The 24,019-nt window shown below is 43.1% G+C and overlaps 1 protein-coding gene across 3 annotated transcripts in view; it reads left to right on the forward strand.

Moving 5' to 3' along the window:
• LOC106592454 (pyruvate carboxylase, mitochondrial) overlaps positions 1-24,019 on the forward strand; it is a 498,777-nt gene that overhangs the window by 185,865 nt on the left and 288,893 nt on the right. For all 3 annotated transcript variants that reach the window (XM_082965339.1, XM_082965338.1, XM_082965340.1), the window contains exon 12: positions 16,067-16,249. In XM_082965339.1, the coding sequence (XP_082821465.1) occupies positions 16,067-16,249 (183 nt within the window). The remainder of the gene's footprint in view (positions 1-16,066; positions 16,250-24,019) is intronic.

Genomic DNA, 24,019 nt, shown 5'->3' on the forward strand with positions numbered 1-24,019 from the left:
CCAGGTCCGGTTGATGGGATAGAGTTCCAGAAACCTACTAACCCGTGTGCTGATGGAGTTGGGTAAGTTGGAGGTTCCTAGAATGGAAACATTTAAAAATATATATATATTGTGATTTCTTGTATCCAGATGATAAGCCTATACAGTGGCGCCTTTACGATGTAACAACAAATGTTTGGGACAAAGACCAAGGGGAAATATATAAGAATCTATAAATCTGTATATTTGAATGCATTTTATTTGAACTTTCGGGCGTGTGCTGTTTCTGGAAAAGTTGCATGAGTGTTTGTCACAGTAATCTCTCCACCCTGACGTTAAGGTTTTAAAATGTTTTGCAGAAGTTTTCTCTACAAAGCATTCAATGGATACATGCCTGACATGGACCTTCTCCACGTCTCAGAAACGTATTCCAACTTTTCTCCACTTCCTGCCCCTCTTGCGACAACAATGGAAATGTCAGCTGACGTGCCCCTGGTTGAGTCAGCCTTTGGGCCAGTGCAAGCTGGCAGTGTTCTGTCCCATCAACTTCCACAGCCAAAGACCCGTGAAATTGTGAAGATTGCCGATGCCCCTTCTCCACCAATACTTCCATTAGATGGCTACAGGCTTCAGTCTTCCCAGTGTGCTTACGTCCTTAGCCATCAGGAGCAGTTCCAAGTCAAGGCATTAGAGACAACCTACGAGATGTCACACGAAGTCGAGGTTGCTACAAGGGAGCAGAGCAGCAGCCCGGAATGGCATCAGCTCAGGAAAATGAGAATAACATCCTCTCGTTTCCGAGAGGTTTGCCATGTCCGGGGAGAGACCTCAGCTGACCGTCTAGCTGAGCGGATGTTCAAGGGATCTGGTATGCAGACCATGGAGATGAAGAGGGGGCTAGCCATGGAGCCAGTGGCTGTACAGGAGTACTGCACACTGAAGAATGTTAACTTCTTTCCGTGTGGCTTCGTAGTGCACCCAGATGCCCCATGGTTAGGATCCTCTCCAGATGGAATCATATTTGATCCCAGTGTGAGACCACACTTTGGACTCTTAGAGGTCAAGTGCCCAAATGTACCAAGTTATGTTGACTGCCGTTACCTGAAGATGCAGAATGGAGAGCTGAAGTTGAAGAGATCTCATGCTTACTACTGGCAGGTTCAAGGTCAAATCCTTCTCACAGGTTGTAGCTGGTGTGACTTTGTCATCTGTGCACAGGAGGACATCCTAGTTGAAAGGATATATAAAGATCTACAGGTTTCAAAAACTATAAGAGAGAAGGTTGACCACTTTTATTTTTACCACTACTTGCAGAAGTGTCTATCTCGCACCTGAATGGATCCCCTGCATGGGTGCCAAGTTTAGTGGTATCATGAAAAATAAGTATTGATGTTCTTGTGAAGAAAACTACAGTAGAATAGATTTGTTTAAAAATATATATATTTCAGAAAATGTTCAACAGTTCAGTTAATCAATTACACATCTTTGTGAATCCAAGATGGCGTAGCAGTCAGACGTTTTTGTCCTCGTCTTTGTCGTGTCCCATGTATATATATATATATATATATATATATATATTTTTTTTTTTCTTCGTATACCTTTATTATATTTTTCTAAACCTCAACTTCAAAATACTCGCCTCACCCAATGTGGTGTGGATCTGATTTTTTCTAAAGTATTATTCTTTACTTCTGATCCGGAATCCCCCAACAGAGGCTAGCCAGCTGACTAGCTACTAGCTAGTAGTCAGCTAACCACTGCTAGCGGTCATCAACTAACCTTTAGCTCGGAAAACTCTCACCAGTTTGCACAATGAGATTCAAACCAAAGCATACTGGACCTATTTTCTCTCCATATCCACGGACTCCCACCGCAAGCTCTGAACCTTTTCACCTGGAACATTGCAGCTAGCTAGCTGCAATCCGAGTATCTACTCCTGGCTAACGCCTCTGCCCCGAAGCAAGCACCAATTAGCCTGGAGCTAGCCCACGCTAGGCCCAACTCCCGGCTAGCTGAAGAGTTCCATCAGCCACTCCTAGGCTTCAATACCTATTTTGCCAATTGGCTTGGACCCATTTTACTGCCGGTGCGGAGCCCCGCCGGTCCGTCATGACTGGACTGCCGACGTAATCTGCCCGAGGGGGTTATTCAGCTGGCCCCTCCGTCGCGACATCCCCTGAATGCCCATCTGCTAGCCTGCTAGCCGGGGGCCCGCTAGCTGTCTAGAGCATATCGGCTGTTAGCTGAATAGGTCCATCGAACAATTTCTTTGGGCGACTATACCTATTTTTGCTAATTGGACTGGTCCCCTTCACCTCACGGAACCCTTCTAATCCATCACGACTGATCTACCGACGTAAACGCACGAGGAGGCACCCTGGTTTAAATGATGTTTCTAAAGACATTATCTCTCTCGTCATCACTCAATGCCTAGGTTTACCTCCACTGTATCCACATCCTACCATACCTTTGTCTGTACATTATGCCTTGAATCTATGCTATCGCGCCCAGAAACCTGCTCCTTTTACTCTCTGTTCCAGACATACTAGACGACCAGTTCTTATAGCCTTTAGCCGTACCCTTATCCAACTCCTCCTCTGTTCCTCTGGTGATGTAGAGGTGAATCCAGGCCCTGCAGTGCCTAGCTCCACTCCTATCCCCCAGCTGCTCTCATTTGTTGACTTCTGTAACCGCAAAAGCCTTGGTTTCATGCATGTTAACATTAGAAGCCTCCTCCCTAAGTTTGTTTTATTCACTGCTTTAGCACACTCTGCCAACAGGATGTCCTAGCCGTGTCTGAATCCTGGCTTAGGAAGACCACCAAAAACACTGAAATTTCTATCCCTAACTATAACATTTTCCGACAAGATAGAACTGCCAAAGGGGGTGGTGTTGCAATCCACTGCAGAGATAGCCTGCAGAGTTCTGCCTTACTATCCAGGTCTGTAACCAAACAATTAAAGCTTCTACTTTCAAAAATCCACCTTTCCAGAAACAAGTCTCTCACCGTTGCCACTTGCTATAGACCACCCTCTGCCCCCAGTTGTGCTCTGGACACCATATGTGAACTGATTGCCCCCCATCTATCTTCAGAACTCGTGCTGCTAGGTGACCTAAACTGGGACAATACGTAACACCCCGGCCATCCTACAATCTAAGCTTGATACCCTCAATCTCTCACAAATTATCAATGAACCTACCAGGTACAACCATAAAGCTGTAAACATGGGCACCCTCATAGATATCATCCTAACCAACTTGCCCTCCAAATACACCTCTGCTGTTTTCAACCAAGATCTCAGTGATCACTGCCTCATTGCCTGCATCCATAATGGGTCTACGGTCAAACGACCTCCACTCATCACTGTCAAAGGCTCCCTAAAACACTTCAGCGAGCAGGCCTTTCTAATCAACCTGGCCCGGGTATCCTGGAAGGATATTGACCTCATCCCTTCAGTAGAGGATGCCTGGTTATTCTTTAAAAGTGCCTTAATCACCATCTTAAATAAGCATGCCCCGTTCAAAAAATGTAGAACCAGGAACAGATATAGCCCTTGGTTCACTCCAGACCTGACTGCCCTTGACCAGCACAAAAACATCCTGTGGCGTTCTGCATTAGCATCGAATAGCCCCCGTGATATGCAACTTTTCAGGGAAGTTAGGAACCAATATACACAGGTAGTTAGGAAAGCTAAGGCTAGCTTTTTGAAATAGAAATTTGCATCCTGTAGCACAAACTCAAAAAAGTTCTGGGACACTGTAAAGTCCATGGAGAATAAGAGCACCTCCTCCCAGATGCCCACTGCACTGAGGCTAGGAAACACCGTCACCACCGAAGAATCCACTATAATTGAGAATTTCAATAAGCATTTTTCTACGGCTGGCCATGCTTTCCACCTGGCTACCCCTACCCCGGTCAACAGCACTGCACCCCCCACAACAACTCGCACAAACTTCCCCCATTTCTCCTTCACCCAAATCTAGATAGCTGATGTTCTAAAAGAGCTGCAAAATCTGGACCCCTACAAATCAGCCGGGCTAGACAATCTGGACCCTCTCTTTCTAAAATTATCTGCTGAAATTGTTGCAACCCCATTACTAGCCTGTTTAACCTCTCTTTCGTATCGTCTGAGATTCCCAAAGATTGGAAAGCAGCCGCAGCCCAGTATCTCTACTTGCACATTCATCTTCTGCACATCTACCATTCCAGTGTTTAATTGCTATATTGTAATTACTTCGCCACCATGGCCTATTGCCTTACGTTATTGCCTTACCTTCCTTATCTTACCTCATTTGCACACAATGTATATAGACTTTTTTTCCTACTGTGTTATTGACTGTATGTTTATTTTACTCCATGTGTAACTCTGTGTTGTTGTATGTGTCGAACTGCTTTGCTTTATCTTGGCCAGGTCACAGTTGTAAATGAGAAATTGTTCTCAACTAGCCTATCTGGTTAAATAAAGGTGAAATAAATAAATAAAAATCTCTAACATTGTATTCTGGCTATTCTGTGTTTTACTTGATTTCCTTCCCCCTAAACTCATTTTTTAAAATGTAACTAGGCAAGTCAGTTAAGAACAAATTCTTATGTACAATGATGTCCTACTGGGGAACAGTGGGTTTAACTGCCTTGTTCAGGGGCAGAACAACAGATTTTTACCTTGTCTGCTCGGGGGATCGATCTTGCAAACTTTCGGTTATTAGTCCAACGCTCTAACCACTAGGCTACCTGCCGCCCCATTGCTTAATTAAAGCCAATACAAGCTCCACATAAACTGATATTCACTACAACACAAATGATTGATACATGTCATAGATAAACAAATTATTATTTTGCTGTACATTTACACTGGCTTGGCCAATGCTTTGACAAAAGGTCAGTTTTGATAGTTGACCAACAGGCAGGTCACTGGAAGTAATTGGTTGATGCTGCGTGAGATGTCAGGGGGATGACTGTGTCAAAAAGCTTGTTCTCCTTTACTCTGTGGATCATTCTTTTAACATTCACTCTCAGCCTGGCAATGGATTGTGTCTCCCTTATCTCATTCCCTGGTATCTGTGTGCGTCTTGACAGAAAGGTTGGCCGGTAGACCTTGCACGGGAACAATGTCATCTACGACAAAAGCCCTTATTTGGCCATGTCAGGGGTGAGTAGGGAAATAATTCCACACTGCTTGAAGATCTCCTTGTCACTCACAGATACAGATACAGATCCAGCATACAACCATGACACAAAAGTGACAGCTCCATGTGGTGACATTCCCAACATGCCCTTAAAAGGTACAGTGTGACTTGTAGGAAGAAAACACCTCACTCTGCAGTAGTAGTGAAGAAGGTGTCTGGCAGCGGAGTTCAGTGCAGTCGATCACTACCTGGGTGTCTGGATAGTCCTTGAACTCAGGTGGCAGGTGGACTTTGATGGTTTCCTTGGGCATCCATATATCCGTGCTGATCCAATCAGACAGTAGAGGAAGTTGGCCCAAGGGATGATGATCCGGCTCACTGTCCATTGGTGGATGCTGAACCGATTGGCCAAATCCTTCTGCTTTCAGACCAAGCGACAGATGACTCATAAACAAGAAGAACTCGTCGATTGATTGCAGTGTCTGAACATAAAGATAACCGTTTAAGTACAATATATTGTCCTTACATTCGGTCCATAACACAAAAAGTAAAGTAATGTTGAACAATTACAATAAGATCAAAAAAAATATTTTCTATTAAGTACTGTGTTTAATGAAGACGTCCCTTACTGGTTTTCTTCGAGAAACACGTGTTTCAGATGGATTGGTGCTTGTGACTCTTATAAACTTGGTCTATTTGAATACCAAAAAAGCCTCATTACTATTATCGTCCATCTTCTCTAAGCATCAAGTAGCACTAGACATGACCTAGCTGTTATCGTAGTCTGTTTTCTTGTTACTCTAATTCGTACTGTAATGCACAGCAGCTATCATCACAGCAGCTATCATCACAGCAGCTATCATCACAGCAGCTATCATCACAGCAGCTATCATCACAGCAGCTATCATCACAGCAGCTATCATCACAGCAGCTATCATCACAGCAGTGAATTTGTTTTAAATGTTTCGTTATTTAACTGGACTAAGAAACAAATATTATTTGCAGCAACAACCTGAAAGCATTTTTTGGGGGGTTAACTAGGCAGCGCACCTTGTTCTTCATCCTCCTCCTCAGTCGGAGCAGAAGGTTTCAGTCTTCTTTCCCAAACACCAGGTCTCTTTTGAATGTGCCAGTTCCACGCAAAGACTGTAGGAACAACACTTCTTTTTACGTATTGTTGCCCCCCCCCCCCCCCCCCCCCCCATTTTCCCCTCAACAAAGTCACCTTTTGTGTGTTTGGTAACAGTAAAGTTGTCATGAAGTACTGCCACCAACCACCTTTTTCTCTGAGATCTACATAGACCGGGAAACTACAGAAGCTCACGATACCATTTACATTTTGAAGAAACTAAACACAGAGGTACTGAGCAATGTTCATTAGCACCTCCTTTAATATAAACGTAGTCATTGCAAACTATTTCAGCCAGAAATGCATTGACAACAGAGCTAGCTAGTAAGCTAATAATAAAAACAATAGCAGAAATCGCTCCGGAAGTCAGCAACCTCGGTAGGAAGTAAAATAGAATGTGGGAGGCGTTATAATGCATAGAGCCTTTTGTGTATCTATGAAAGGAGAAAATGAGGAAGGGAAAATAGGGCTGAATGTTCCAACTAGTGAGAGAGAAAGAGTGGAACCTCGGGCTGTTTTTCTGAGTTGATTGGTTCCCATTTTGTCCTCTGAGTTGTGCTTCTCTCAGCTTTGGATCGTGTGTGAATTCTGAGTGAAAAATTATCATTCAATTATTGTCTGCCGCTTTCCTTCTCTTTCCTTCTCCCTCCCTTCTCCCCTGCTCCCTTTCTCCTCCCTTCTTCCTTCTCTCTCCTTCTCTCTCCTTCTCCCTCCTTCTCCTCCCTTCTCTCCTTCTCTTTCCTTCTCCTCCCTTCTCCCTGCTCCCTTCTCCCTCCCTTCTCTCCTTCTCTCTCCTTCTCCTCCCTTCTCCCCTGCTCCCCTTCTCCCTCCCTTCTCTCCTTCTCTCTCCTTCTCCTCCCTTCTCCTCCCTTCTCTCCTCTCCCTCCCTTCTCTCCTTCTCTCTCCTTCTCCCTCCTTCTCCCTCCCTTCTCTCCTTCTCCCTCCCTTCTCTCCTTCTCTCTCCTTCTCCCTCCCTTCTCCTCCCTTCTCTCCTTCTCCCTCCCTTCTCTCCTTCTCTCTCCTCTCCCTCCTTCTCCCTCCCTTCTCTCCTTCTCCTCCCTTCTCTCCTTCTCTCTCCTTCTCCCTCCCTTCTCTCCTTCTCCCTGCCTTCTACCTCCCTTCTCCCTCCTTCTCTCCTTCTCCCTGCTTCTACCTCCCTTCTCCCTCCCTTCTCTCCTTCTCTTTCCTTCTCCCTCCCTTCTCCCTCCCTTCTCCCTCCCTTCTCTCCTTCTCCCTCCCTTCTCTCCTTCTCTCTCCTTCTCCCTCCCTTCTCCCTCCCTTCTCTCCTTCTCCCTCCCTTCTCTCCTTCTCTCTCCTTCTCCCTCCCTTCTCTCCTTCTCCCTGCCTTCTACCTCCCTTCTCCCTCCCTTCTCTCCTTCCTTCTCTACCGTCTATCTGTCTCACTCTCTCTCTCTCTCTCTCAAGCTGCCTTATTGGCATGAAAAATTGCATCAATATTGCCAAAGCAACAATGTGTACAATACAGTATACATTGTATTAGAATAATTATATAAAATGGTAGTAAATAATAGTAAACAAAAAAAGAATAAATAATAGGGACATTAAAAGATGGAAAATGAACATGCTACTATTATTACTACAATAAATAATGCTACCAATACAATTAATGTATTAGAAGGTATTATGACGTCTATTTTATTTACAGTCCTCATCCGTAATGTCGGTTACATAGTTATACAATTACCCTAGAGTCAATTACCCTAGAGTCAATTACCCTAGAGTCAATTACCCTAGTCAATTACCCTAGTCAATTACCCTAGTCAATTACCCTAGTCAATTACCCTAGTCAATTACCCTAGAGTCAATTACCCTAGAGTCAATTACCCTAGAGTCAATTACCCTAGAGTCAATTACCCTAGTCAATTACCCTAGAGTCAATTACCCTAGAGTCAATTACCCTAGAGTCAATTACCCTAGAGTCAATTACCCTAGTCAATTACCCTAGAGTCAATTACCCTAGTCAATTACCCTAGAGTCAATTACCCTAGAGTCAATTACCCTAGTCAATTACCCTAGAGTCAATTACCCTAGAGTCAATTACCCTAGAGTCAATTACCCTAGAGTCAATTACCCTAGAGTCAATTACCCTAGAGTCAATTACCCTAGATCCCTAGATCAATTACCCTAGAGTCAATTACCCTAGAGTCAATTACCCTAGAGTCAATTACCCTAGTCAATTACCCTAGAGTCAATTACCCTAGTCAATTACCCTAGAGTCAATTACCCTAGTCAATTACCCCTAGTCAATTACCCTAGTCAATTACCCTAGAGTCAATTACCCTAGTCAATTACCCTAGAGTCAATTACCCTAGAGTCAATTACCCTAGAGTCAATTACCCTAGTCAATTACCCTAGAGTCAATTACCCTAGTCAATTACCCTAGAGTCAATTACCCTAGAGTCAATTACCCTAGTCAATTACCCTAGAGTCAATTACCCTAGTCAATTACCCTAGAGTCAATTACCCTAGTCAATTACCCTAGAGTCAAATACCCTAGAGTCAAGCCAAGTTTCCAAAGGTCTCTCTTCCCCCCTCTCTCTCTCTTTCTCTCTGTCCCTCTCTCCCTCTCTTCCCCCCTCTCTCCCTCTCTCTCTTTCTCTCCCTCTCTCCCTCTCTCCCTCTCTCCCTCTCTCTCTATCCATCTCCCCCCTCTCTCAATCTCTCTCCCTCTCCCTCTCTCCCTCTCCCTCTCTCCCCTCTCTCTCTCCCTCTCTCCCCCCTCTCTCAATCTCTCTCTCCCTCTCTCCCTCTCTCCCGCTCTCTCTCTGTCTCTCTCTCTCCCTCTCTCTCTCTCTGTCTCTCTCTCTCCTTCTCTCCCTCTCCCTCTCCCTCTCTCCTTCTCCCCCTCTCTCAATCTCACTCTCTCTCTTCCCCCCGTCTCTCCCTCTCTCTCCATCTCTCCATCTCTCCCCCCTCTCTCAATCTCTCTCTCTCCCTCTCTCCCCCTCTCTCTCTTCCCCCCTCTCCCTCTCCCTCTCTCCCTATCTCCCTCTCTCCCCCCTCTCTCAATCTCTCTCTCCCTCTCTCTCTCTCTCTCCCTCTCTCTCTCTGTCTCTCTCTCTCCCTCTCTCCCTCTCTGTCTCTCTCTCCCTCTCTCCCTCTCCCCCCTCTCTCTCCCTCTCTCCCTCGCTTTCTCTCCCTCTCTCCCTCTCTGTCTCTCTCTCTCCCTCTCTCTCTCCCTCTCTGTCTCTCTCTCTCTCTGTCTCTCTCCCTCTCCCTCTCTCTCTCCCTCTCTCCCCCCCTCTCGCTCTCTCTCAAATCAATTCAATTCAAGGGGGCTTTATTAGCATGGGAAACATGTTTACATTGCCAAAGCAAGTGAAGTAGATTATAAACATAAGTGAAATAATCAATAAAAAAAATCTCTCTCTCCCCCCTCTCGCTCTTCTCTCCCTCTTTTGTAACTCAGATGTGGTGTTTTTCAGCATCTCAGTTCTGATGTTATCTAGACCACAAGCCTCCTTTGGTTTAATAGATTTGAGATTTTCATGTCGTTTTTAATGACTGATTCAAGGATGTTGTTAGTCTTTTTTTGTGTGGGATATTTTTTGGTATAGATTATCAAAATATGTTTTCCACGTTCGTCCATCTTGTATGGCTAATTCTTGTGGCTTTGACATGCTTAAATTGTGTCACATGTCCCAGAATGGATTTTGGTCAGTTGCATGTTTTATACATCGGGTGTTAATTTGTTAACGTTTCGGTGTATGTATCTATTGTTTCAGAGTTTTAGAAGTATTCGTAGCTATGGGTTGTTTTGCCTCTTATGCTTTTCATTTAACATTTGTCTTAGGTGTTTTCTAATTGTTTTACATTCGTTATCAAACCATTGTTCAAATATAGTTTTTTTTTTTTGGTTTCTGATGTTGCATCTCTTTGGTTTTTCTCAGATTTGCTTTTGATGCTGCTTTTTGGAATATGCAATTGATGTTTCGAGTAGCCGAATTGACACCTTCTTTATTGTTTTGATATTGTGAGTTATTGAATTTCTCTGCACTGTTTTGGAGACCGTCTGTATGATCAGTTCAGGTTGTACAGTTTATTGGGCAGTTTTTTCTATTGAATATTTCTGGTTCGTTTATTTATTCAGAAAAGCATTTAATGACTGTGGTGTCTGGGATCTGATAATGTCTCCACTAATGGAGGAGGGGTCCATGTCAGTGATGACATAGTCAACTACACTTGTCCCAAGAGCTGAGCAGTAAGTAAACTGACCTAAAGAGACCGCACTGATTCTACCATTAACCTCTATGGGCTAGGCGGGACGAATTCGTCCCACCTACGTAACAGCCACTTGAAGCCTGTGGCGCGATTTTCAAAACCTTAAAAATCCTATTACTTCAATTTCTCAAACATATGACTATTTTACAGCTATTTAAAGACAAGACTCTCGTTAATCTAACCACACTGTCCGATTTCAAAAAGGCTTTACAACGAAAGCAAAACATTAGATTATGTCAGCAGAGTACCAAGCCAGAAATAATCAGACACCCATTTTTCAAGCCAGCATATAATGTCACAAAAACCCAGAAGACAGCTAAATGCAGCACTCACCTTTGATGATCTTCATCAGATGACAACCCTAGGACATTATGTTATACAATACATGCATGTTTTGTTCAATCAAGTTCATATTTATATCAAAAAACAGCTTTTTACATTAGCATGTGACGTTCAGAACTAGCATACCCCCCGCAAACTTCCGGGGAATTCGCTAACATTTTACTAAATTACTCACGATAAACGTTCACAAAAAGCATAACAATTATTTTAAGAATTATAGATACAGACCTCCTCTATGCACTCGATATGTCCGATTTTAAAATAGCTTTTTGGTGAAAGCACATTTTGCAATATTCTAAGTACATAGCCCAGGCATCACGGGCTAGCTATTTAGACACCCGGCAAGTTTAGCACTCACCATAATCATATTTACTATTATAAAAGTTTGATTACCTTTTGTTGTCTTCGTCAGAATGCACTCCCAGGACTGCTACTTCAATAACAAATGTTGGTTTGGTCCAAAATAATCCATCGTTATATCCGAATAGCGGCGTTTTGTTCGTGCGTTCCAGACACTATCCGAAATGGTAAAGAAGGGTCGTGCGCATGGCGCAATTCGTGACAAAAAAATTCTAAATATTACATTACCGTACTTCGAAGCATGTCAACCGCTGTTTAAAATCAATTTTTATGCCATTTTTCTCGTAGAAAAGCGATAATATTCCGACAGGGAATCTCCTTTTCGGCAAACAGAGGAAAAAATCACAAAGGCGGGGGCGGTCGGGTCACGCGCCTAAGCCCAGAGTCCCTTGATCGGCCACTTGAGAAAGGCGATAATGTGTTTCAGCCTGGGGCTGGGATGACGACATTCAGGTTTTTCCTGGGCTCTGAGCGCCTATGGACGACGTAGGAAGTGTCACGTTAGAGCAGAGATCCTTAGTAGAAGATAGAGATGGAAAAGAAGTTCAAGAAATGGTCAGACAGGCCACTTCCTGTAAAGGAATCTCTCAGGTTTTGACCTGCCATTTGAGTTCTGTTATACTCACAGACACCATTCAAACAGTTTTAGAAACTTTAGGGTGTTTTCTATCCATATGTAATAAGTATATGCATATTCTAGTTACTGGGTAGGAGTGGTAACCAGATTAAATCGGGTATGTTTTTTATCCAGCCGTGTCAATACTGCCGCAAGCGTCCCACCTAGCCCATAGAGGTTAACAGTTTTAGATACTTTAGAGTGTTTTCTATCCAAATCTACCAATTATTTGCATATATGCCTAGCTTCTGGGCCTGAGTAGCAGGCAGTTTACTTTGGGCACGCTTTTCATCCGGCCGTGAAAATACTGCCCCCTACCCAAGAGAGGTTAATCAGTAGATGTATTTATAAAGCCCTTCATCAGTAGATGTATTTATAAAGCTCTTCATCAGTAGATGTATTTATAAATCCCCTAGTGCTTATGCAGAAACCCAGCCTAAAACCCCAAACAGCAAGTGATGCAGATGTAGAAGCACCAGTGGCAGTCGGTGCCACTTAAGATGAGAGAGGATGATTATGTTTTATAAGCCTGGTCTTATTTCTATTACAGCATATTGGATGACTGTCATTCGTATTCCATTCACCCAGCTCAATGTAGCATCGATAGGTTAACCCTATATGTGCATGCATGCGTGTGTGTGTGTGTATGTGCGTGTGTGTGTCCATGCGTTTGTGTGTGTGCACATGTGTGTGCCTTGATATGTGTTGAAAAGTGTCTAGCTCTTACTTTCTAAAGACTGGCAAGTCAGGGTGGGAGAGAGGCTGGGTGGAGGGAGAGAGAGAGGGAGAGGGAGAGAGGCTGGGTGGAGGGAGGGAGAGAGAGAGAGCGAGAGAGAGGGAAGGAGAGGGAGAGAGAGGGAGAGGGAGAGAGGATGGGTGGAGGGAGAGAGCGAGAGAGGGAGAAAGGAGAGGGAGAGGGAGAGAGGCTGGGTGGAGGGAGAGAGAGAGGAAAGGAGAGGGAGGGAGAGGGAGAGAGGATGGGTGGAGGGAGAGAGAGAGAGAGGGAGAGGGAGAGAGGCTGGGTGGAGGGAGAGAGAGGGAGAGGGAGAGAGGATGGGTGGAGGGAGAGAGAGGGAGAGAGGATGGGTGGAGGGAGAGACAGAGACAAAGGGAAGGAGAGGGAGAGAGAGGGATAGAGAGGGGGAGGGAGACCGAGGATGAGGGAGCGAGGGAGGGAGAGGGGAGGGACAGACAGAAAGATGAAGAGAAGGAGATAGCTTTGTCTTGGTTAGTTAGAGCCCTGAGTCTGGGTGTGCATCCCAAATGGCATCCTATTCCTTATTTAGTGTACTACTTTTGACCAGGGCTGGCACCCTATTCCCTATATAGTGCACTACTATAGACCAGGACTGGCACCCTATTCCCTATTTAGTGCACTACTTTTGACCAGGACTGGCACCCTATTCCCTATTTAGTGCACTACTATAGACCAGGACTGGCACCCTATTCCCTATTTAGTGCACTACTTTTGACCACGTATAGGCAATAGGGTTCCATTTGGGACGGAGCCTGAGTGAACTAACACCTCTGTTTTCAATTATTAACTTCACACTTGTACACACACCCATGCACAGACACCAGACTCTGAGACGTGTAGCAGCTCTCTCTAAGGGCCTGAGGGAGAGGAGAGGAGAGGAGACTAGAGAAGTATGAAGTTAATCATTTAAAACAGAATGATGAGAGTGCTGTTGATGAACAGTTAACAACGAAATAACAATACACATTGTTGACTGTGTCCCAAACATCACCCCATGTAGCGCTGTGCTGGTCACAAACATTTTAGTCATTTAGCAGACACTCTTATCCAGAGCAACTTACAGTAGTGAATGAATACATTTTATACATTTCATTTCATTCTGGCGGGCCCATTAAAAAAAAAAATAAATTGTACTACCCCCCGCGTGAATCGAACCCACAACCCTGGCATTGCACACACCATGCTGGCGTTGCAAACACCATGCACTACCAACTGAGCCACAGGGAAGACCCTGGTTCCTACGAAGGTTCCTACATGGAACCCAAAGGGTTCTACCTGGAACCAAAAAGGGTTCTTCAAAGGATTATCCTCTGGGGACAGCCAAGGAACCCTTTTAGGTTTTAGTTTTTTTTTTTCAGAGTGTAGTGCACTACATAGGGAATAAGGTGTGATTTGAGACACAGCCCCTTATACACTCAGTCATTCATACATTCTGTCATTGGCTTCTGTCGTTTGACGGAAGTCTTGGTTTGAAATCCTTAAATTATAGATACGTTATAAAGTCGACAGACTCAGACAGACGTTCAGTAATTACATACATGGTGTGCCACGAGTAAAACTAAAAAAAGGACTCAAAAAAAGGACTCCTATTCCATAAAATCAGTGTGAACATTGTATTCTGTTGTTTGAAACCTGTAGACTGAAACGTGGCTCTTTGGATTTAGAGCCAGATCCTTGTGAAGTGTATAGGAATGCAGGTGGAAATTACTTTTTTTTGTAATTTTTTTTATTTCATTATATAAAAGCCAATGAGTCCTTTAGCGAGGGCAGAAGTCAATACAATATGTGTCTTTCTGTCTCTCTGTATAACGTCTTGACATTGGAATTACCAATTTCCTCAAGAGACAATTGACCCTTTGCTAAGCCCCTTCTCCAGAATTTTTGTGGGTAACTAATTGCAGCGCTCCGTTGGATAGCATCTCTCACTCTAGTCCGACCAGCCTCAGACAAGCTCACGTTTTCAAAACGCAAGGAAGCTGATGGCAAACACCGAGAGTTTTCATCGAAAAATGTATGTTTTAAATGGATAAATCATTGAAAAGTGAAGCAGGAGTGTTTATTTTTTTTTTCAAATCCGAAATTATACTTTGGTTGTTACTTTTTTTGCTAGCTGCACTGGCCACCATTGAAAACGTTGCTGACGCTAGCTAGCTAGCTCCAAATGTATGTTAGCCAACGTTAACTAAGTTAGCTATATTATGAATATAAGTCTCATCTGCTGTTGATATTAGGATATGATTTGAGAGCATTAGCTCCATAAGTGGTTAGCTCTGACAGCATGCTGACGCAGTGTAGTGTCCAATCAAAAAACACATATTTAAAAAAAAATAATTGGTACAATAAAGTTGATAAATGTGTACACAATTTTTTTTTTTTTTTTAAATGATCTCAAAATCTCATGTTAGGGTGACTAAATCAGTAGAAAAAACAAAGGGTCGAGAATCTGGAAAATAGCATCTCATCAGCTATGCGAGAGAATGAGAGCTACCTGATAGGCTCACCGCTGGATGATGTGAGAGAATGAGAGCTACCTGATAGGCTCACCGCTGGATGATGTGAGAGAATGAGAGCTACCTGATAGGCTCACCGCTGGATGATGTGAGAGAAGGAGAGCTACCTGATAGGCTCACCACTGGATGATGTGCGAGAATGAGAGCTACCTGATTGGCTCACCAGTGAACTTATCATCTTTATTCTAGAATCTGCAGGACATGAAACAAAATGGAGGTACTAAAATATATTGATTTTGAAACATGACGTAGTATTTTCATTTTTTCAGTATACGCTTTTCGAATGCAAAAATCCCGGATATTTTTTCTCAGAAAAACAAAGCATACCTCTGTTAAATGTCAAAGGAGCACTTTTTTTCACTTAATTCATCTCGTGTCACGCTGACTTTTTTTTTCATTTAATTCATCTCGTGTCACGCTGACTTAGTTTTTTTTCATTTAATTCAGCTCGTGTCACATTAACTTAGCCTTTTTTAGCGACACACGGAAACACCTTTGAAGACGACCACCACAACATCTCAAACCCTCAAAAGTTTCTACATGACAACCGAGCTCGGTGCTTATTATGGGATGTATTAAGGTTATGAAATCCAACTTCTTGGATATACTGTTAATGACATTTTTGAGAAAGACCCCCTGAACGATTCAAAAATGAATAATACTATTTGTTTTGTATTTTATAACATAAGTCAAATGTAATCACCACTCAGCAGAGTGGGCGGACACAGCGCATTCAGAGCCTCCCTGTGGATGGCCACACTAAAAACGTTTAAAACAAATTTTAACACATTTTTACCAGGTTCCCGTGAAGCAATTGTAATGACAGTCCACCACAACATACCCGAGAGTCTCCTGATTAGTCAGGTCTGTTTAATTTAATTGTTTATTAAAAACACAATACCTCTCCTCTCCTCTCCTCTCCTCTCCTCTCCTCTCCTCTCCTCTCCTCTCCTCTCCTCTCCTCTCCTCTCCTCTCCTCTCCTCTCCTCTCCTCTCCTCTCCAGGTGTTCCGTAGTGGTGAAGGAATGGGGATACGTCTAGACTCAGCCTCAGCCTTCCCTGGAGCTGTGATCTCCCCCCACTATGATTCTCTGCTGGTCAAAGTCATCGCCTCAGGGAAAGACATGTCCACCGCGGCCGCCAAGATGCACCGCGCTCTCTCTGAGTTCAGAGTCCGGGGGGTCAAGGTAGGTGTGTGTGTGTGTGTGTGTGTGTGTGTGTGTGTGTGTGTGTGTGTGTGTGTGTGTGTGTGTGTGTGTGTGTGTGTGTGTGTGTGGAATAGAGCGCTGGCTAAATGTACCAACTCATCAGCCATTCCAGTTGTAATCCAGTTGACATTGTGACTATCTGACACATTTGGTGTTCTAGTTGTGGAACGTCTAAGAACAAGATAGAGGATGAGTTCCAAATGGCTCCCTGTTCCCTAAATAGTGCACTATAAAGGGAATAGGGTGGCATTTGGTCAGCGCACACAGACTTTGGTCCACACAGACAAACTTTGGTCCACACAGACAGACTTTGGTCCACACACACAGACTTTGGTCCACACAGACAGACAGACAGACTTTGGTCCACACAGAAAGACTTTGGTCTACACAGACACACAGACTTTGGTCCACACAGACAAACTTTGGTCCACGCAGACAGACTTCGGTCCACACAGACACACAGATTTTGGTCCACACACACAGACTTTGGTCCACACAGACAGACTTTGGTCTACACAGACACACAGACTTTGGTCTACACAGACACACAGACTTTGGTCCACACACACAGACTTTGGTCCACACAGACAGACAGACAGACAGACTTTGGTCCACACAGAAAGACTTTGGTCTACACAGACACACAGACTTTGGTCCACACAGACAAACTTTGGTCCACACAGACAGACTTCGGTCCACACAGACACACAGATTTTGGTCCACACACACAGACTTTGGTCCACACAGACAGACAGACAGACTTTGGTCCACACAGACAGACTTTGGTCCACACAGACAGACTTTGGTCTACACAGACACACAGACTTTGGTCTACACAGACACACAGACTTTGGTCCACACACACAGACTTTGGTCCACACAGACAGACAGACAGACTTTGGTCCACACAGAAAGACTTTGGTCTACACAGACACACAGACTTTGGTCCACACAGACACACAGACTTTGGTCCACACAGACACACAGACAGACTTTGGTCCACACAGACAGACAGACAGACTTTGGTCCACACAGACACACAGACTTTGGTCCACACAGACAGACTTTGGTCCACACAGACAGACAGACTTTGGTCCACACAGAAAGACTTTGGTCTACACAGACACACAGACTTTGGTCCACACAGACACACAGACTTTGGTCCACACAGACACACAGACTTTGGTCCACACAGACACACAGACAGACTTTGGTCCACACAGACAGACAGACAGACTTTGGTCCACACAGACAGACTTTGGTCCACACAGACAGACAGACTTTGGTCCACACAGACACACAGACTTTGGTCCACACAGACAGACTTTGGTCCACACAGACAGACTTCGGTCCACACAGACAGACAGACTTTGGTCCACACAGACAGACTTTGGTCCACACAGACAGACAGACTTTGGTCCACACAGACACACAGACTTTGGTCCACACAGACAGACTTTGGTCCACACAGACAGACTTCGGTCCACACAGACAGACAGACTTTGGTCCACACACAGAGAGTAGGAGAGCTTTAATGAAGAACTACTTTCATGACTTCGTAGTGATTTTATTTCAGAGGTAAAATGTGCGTTACCCACTGTTAGGTTAGCCGCTGTTAGGTTAGCCGCTGTTAGGTTAGCCGCTGTTAGGTTAGCCGCTGTTAGGTTAGCCGCTGTTAGGTTAGCCACTGTTAGGTTAGCCGCTGTTAGGTTAGCCACTGTTAGGTTAGCCGCTGTTAGGTTAGCCGCTGTTAGGTTAGCCGCTGTTAGGTTAGCCACTGTTAGGTTAGCCACTGTTAGGTTAGCCACTGTTAGGTTAGCCGCAGAGCTAACAGTACAGACACAAAGTATATCCATTTTTTTCTCTCTCCAAAGCAAATAATCTATTTGAACGATGGAGCGTTAAATACCTCTTAAGCTGACAGTCCCCGAAATTGAGATTTACTTAAAAAAAAGATGTATATGCAAAACGTATTTGATTGATTTCCCACCGTTTTAGAAGACTAGAGCGGAACCAGGCCCTGAGGGGTGGCCAGTCCTCTTCTGGCTGTGCCAGGTGGAGATTATAACAGAACATGGCCAAGATGTTCAAATGTTCATAGATGACCAGCAGGGTCAGATAATAATAATCACAGTGGTTGTAGAGGGTGCAACAGGTCAGCACCTCAGGAGTAAATGTCAGTTGGCTTTTCATAGCCGATAATTCAGAGTTCGAGACAGCAGGTGCGGTAGAGAGAGAGAGTTGAAAACAGCAGGTCTGGAACAGGTAGCACGTCCGGTGAAGAGGTCAGGGTTCCATAGCCACAGGCAGAACAGTTGAAACTGGAGCAGCACCATGACCACGTGGACTGGAGACAGCAAGGAGTCATCAGGCCAGGTAGTCCTGAGGCAAGGTCCTAGGGCTCAAGTCCTCCGGGAGGGGAGAGAGGACACTGGATAAGAAAGGATAAATACTCCAGATACAACAGACAGCCTAGCCCCCCGACACATAAACTACTGCAGCATAGATGATGGAGGCTGAGACAGGAGGGGTTGGGAGACCCTGTGGCCCAGTCCGACAATACCCCCGGACAGGGCCAACCAGGCAGGATATAACCCCACCCACTTTGCCAAAGCACAGCCCCCACACCACTAGAAGCATATCAACAGACCACCAACTTACTACCTTGAGATGAGGCTGAGTGTAGCACACAAAGATCTCCACCACAGCACGAACCTGAGGAGGCGCCAACCCGGACAGGAAGATCACGTCAGTGACTCAACCCACTCAAGTGACGCACCCCTCCTTGGGACGACAAGGAAGAGCACCAGTAAGCCAGTGACTCAGCCCCTGTAATAGGGTCAGAGGCAGAGAATCCCAGAGGAGAGAGGGGAACCGGCCAGGCAGAGACATCAAGGGCGGTTCGTTGCTCCAGTGCATTTCCGTTCACCTTCACATCCCTGGGCCAGACTACACTCAATCATAGGACCTACTGAAAAAAAGAGTCTTCAATAAAGACTTAGAGCTTAAGACCGAGTCTGCGTCTCTCACATGGGTAGGCAGACCATTCCATAAAAATGGAGCTCTATAGGAGAAAGCCCTGCCTCCAGCTGTTTGCTTAGAAATTCTAGGGACAATTAGGAGGCCTGCGTCTTGTGCGTACGTGTAGGTATGTACGGCAGGACCAAATCGGAGAGGTAGGTAGGAGCAAGTCCAAGTAGTGCTTTGTGTAGGTTATCAGTAAAACCTTGAAATCAGACCTAGCCTTAACAGGAAGCCAGTGTATAGAGGCTAGCACTGGAGTAGTATGATAAAACATTTTGGGTTCTAGTCAAGATTCTAGTGGCCGTGTTTAGCACTAACTGAAGTTTATTTAGTGATTTATCCGGGTAATGCTTTGTGCAGGTTATATCTATGTATGGACTGCATTATAAAGCATTATAAAGCATTATAAAGCATTTGTTATGTTCTATTATCAGAGTGACAACTCGACGGACACTGTGAAAAGCTCTAAACCAAGTGGATTCTTCCCAGAGGGTCAATACAGCTGTATTAGACAAAGATATGGTTTCCCTGTACTCAGCCCCTCCCAAGTTTCATTATGACTTCTCTCATGTCTCTTTTAAAACTAATGATTCATAATCATTTAAACTCAGAAACCAAACCAGTATGAAAAAGGATTATTCATTCACATTTTTTTATAATATCATCATATTTCTATACGTTAGTTTATACTTCTACTGTGTACTAGACCATTGAGATCCTGTATTACTCAATCCAGTCTCTGGACGAGAGACACTATTAGTTAAGACTATTCGTTTATTAACCAAATATTGGCTCATACTGTGAGTCAAGGGGATACGTGACAACCATAGCAACGAGAAAGATTGAGGCGTTACATAGAGTACTAGTAATGGGTTACATAGAGTACTAGTAATGGGTTACATAGAGGACTAGTAATGGGTTACATAGAGTACTAGTAATGGGTTACATAGAGTACTAGTAATGGGTTACATAGAGTACTAGTAATGGGTTACATAGAGTACTAGTAATGGGTTACATAGAGTACTAGTAATGGGTTACATAGAGTACAAGTAATGGGTTACATAGAGTACTAGTAATGGGTTACATAGAGTACTAGTAATGGGTTACATAGAGTACTAGTAATGGGTTACATAGAGTACTAGTAATGGGTCACATAGAGTTCTAGTAATGGGTTACATAGAGTACTAGTAATGGGTTACATAGAGTACTAGTAATGGGTCACATAGAGTACTAGTAATGGGTTACATAGAGTACTAGTAATGGCTTACATAGAGTACTAGTAATGGGTCACATAGAGTACTAGTAATGGGTTACATAGAGTATCATAAGGTGAATGCACCATTTTGTAAGTCGCTCTGGATAAGAGCGTCTGCTAAATGACTTAAATGTAAATGTAAATGTACTAGTAATGGGTTACATAGAGTACTAGTAATGGGTCACATAGAGTACTAGTAATGGGTTACATAAAGTACTAGTAATGGGTTACATAGAGTACTAGTAATGGGTCACATAGAGTACTAGTAATGGGTTACATAGAGTACTAGTAATGGGTTACATAGAGTACTAGTAATGGGTTACATAGAGTACTAGTAATGGGTTACATAGAGTACTAGTAATGGGTCACATAGAGTACTAGTAATGGGTTACATAGAGGACTAGTAATGGGTCACATAGAGTACTAGTAATGGGTTACATAGAGTACTAGTAATGGGTTACATAGAGTACTAGTAATGGGTTACATAGAGGACTAGTAATGGGTCACATAGAGTACTAGTAATGGGTCACATAGAGTACTAGTAATGGGTTACATAGAGGACTAGTAATGGGTCACATAGAGTACTAGTAATGGGTTACATAGAGTACTAGTAATGGGTTACATAGAGTACTAGTAATGGGTTACATAGAGGACTAGTAATGGGTCACATAGAGTACTAGTAATGGGTTACATAGAGGACTAGTAATGGGTCACATAGAGTACTAGTAATGGGTTACATAGAGTACTAGTAATGGGTTACATAGAGTACTAGTAATGGGTTACATAGAGGACTAGTAATGGGTCACATAGAGTACTAGTAATGGGTTACATAGAGGACTAGTAATGGGTCACATAGAGTACTAGTAATGGGTTACATAGAGGACTAGCTATGGGTTGAAAAAAGGACCAAATCGGAGAGGTAGGTAGGAGCAAGTCCAAGTAGTGCTTTGTGTAGGTTATCAGTAAAACCTTGAAATCAGACCTAGCCTTAACAGGAAGCCAGTGCATAGAGGCTAGCACTGGAGTAGTATGATAAAACATTTTGGGTTCTAGTCAAGATTCTAGTGGCCGTGTTTAGCACTAACTGAAGTTTATTTAGTGATTTATCCGGGTAATGCTTTGTGCAGGTTATATCTATGTATGGACTGCATTATAAAGCATTATAAAGCATTATAAAGCATTTGTTATGTTCTATTATCAGAGTGACAACTCGACGGACACTGTGAAAAGCTCTAAACCAAGTGGATTCTTCCCAGAGGGTCAATACAGCTGTATTAGACAAAGATATGGTTTCCCTGTACTCAGCCCCTCCCAAGTTTCATTATGACTTCTCTCATGTCTCTTTTAAAACTAATGATTCATAATCATTTAAACTCAGAAACCAAACCAGTATGAAAAAGGATTATTCATTCACATTTTTTTATAATATCATCATATTTCTATACGTTAGTTTATACTTCTACTGTGTACTAGACCATTGAGATCCTGTATTACTCAATCCAGTCTCTGGACGAGAGACACTATTAGTTAAGACTATTCGTTTATTAACCAAATATTGGCTCATACTGTGAGTCAAGGGGATACGTGACAACCATAGCAACGAGAAAGATTGAGGCGTTACATAGAGTACTAGTAATGGGTTACATAGAGTACTAGTAATGGGTTACATAGAGGACTAGTAATGGGTTACATAGAGTACTAGTAATGGGTTACATAGAGTACTAGTAATGGGTAACATAGAGTACTAGTAATGGGTTACATAGAGTACTAGTAATGGGTTACATAGAGTACTAGTAATGGGTTACATAGAGTACAAGTAATGGGTTACATAGAGTACTAGTAATGGGTTACATAGAGTACTAGTAATGGGTTACATAGAGTACTAGTAATGGGTTACATAGAGTACTAGTAATGGGTCACATAGAGTACTAGTAATGGGTTACATAGAGTACTAGTAATGGGTTACATAGAGTACTAGTAATGGGTCACATAGAGTACTAGTAATGGGTTACATAGAGTACTAGTAATGGGTTACATAGAGTACTAGTAATGGGTTACATAGAGTATCATGAGGTGAATGCACCATTTTGTAAGTCGCTCTGGATAAGAGCGTCTGTTAAATGACTTAAATGTAAATGTAAATGTACTAGTAATGGGTTACATAGAGTACTAGTAATGGGTCACATAGAGTACTAGTAATGGGTTACATGAAGTACTAGTAATGGGTTACATAGAGTACTAGTAATGGGTCACATAGAGTACTAGTAATGGGTTACATAGAGTACTAGTAATGGGTTACATAGAGTACTAGTAATGGGTTACATAGAGTACTAGTAATGGGTTACATAGAGTACTAGTAATGGGTCACATAGAGTACAAGTAATGGGTTACATAGAGTACTAGTTATGGGTTACATAGAGTACTAGTAATGGGTCACATAGAGTACTAGTAATGGGTTACATAAAGTACTAGTAATGGGTTACATAGAGTACTAGTAATGGGTCACATAGAGTACTAGTAATGGGTCACATAGAGTACTAGTAATGGGTTACATAGAGTACTAGTAATGGGTTACATAGAGTACTAGTAATGGGTTACATAGAGTACTAGTAATGGGTTACATAGAGTACTAGTAATGGGTCACATAGAGTACTAGTAATGGGTCACATAGAGTACTAGTAATGGGTTACATAGAGTACTAGTAATGGGTTACATAGAGTACTAGTAATGGGTTACATAGAGTACTAGTAATGGGTTACATAGAGTACTAGTAATGGGTCACATAGAGTACTAGTAATGGGTTACATAGAGTACTAGTAATGGGTTACATAGAGTACTAGTAATGGGTTACATAGAGTACTAGTAATGGGTCACATAGAGTACTAGTAATGGGTTACATAGAGTACTAGTGATGGGTTACATAGAGTACTAGTAATGGGTTACATAGAGTACTAGTAATGGGTTACATAGAGTACTAGTAATGGGTCACATAGAGTACTAGTAATGGGTTACATAGAGTACTAGTAATGGGTTACATAGAGTACTAGTAATGGGTTACATAGAGTACTAGTAATGGGTTACATAGAGTACTAGTAATGGGTTACATAGAGTACTAGTAATGGGTTACATAGAGTACTAGTAATGGGTTACATAGAGTACTAGTAATGGGTTACATAGAGTACTAGTAATGGGTCACATAGAGTACTAGTAATGGGTTACATAGAGTACTAGTAATGGGTTACATAGAGTACTAGTAATGGGTCACATAGAGTACTAGTAATGGGTTACATAGAGTACTAGTAATGGGTTACATAGAGTACTAGTAATGGGTCACATAGAGTACTAGTAATGGGTTACATAGAGTATCATGAGGTGAATGCACCATTTTGTAAGTCGCTCTGGATAAGAGCGTCTGTTAAATGACTTAAATGTAAATGTAAATGTACTAGTAATGGGTTACATAGAGTACT

The sequence above is a fragment of the Salmo salar genome, chromosome 18 (genome assembly GCF_965601325.2).
Source record: "Salmo salar chromosome 18, fSalSal1, whole genome shotgun sequence".
Classification (NCBI taxonomy): domain Eukaryota; kingdom Metazoa; phylum Chordata; class Actinopteri; order Salmoniformes; family Salmonidae; genus Salmo; species Salmo salar.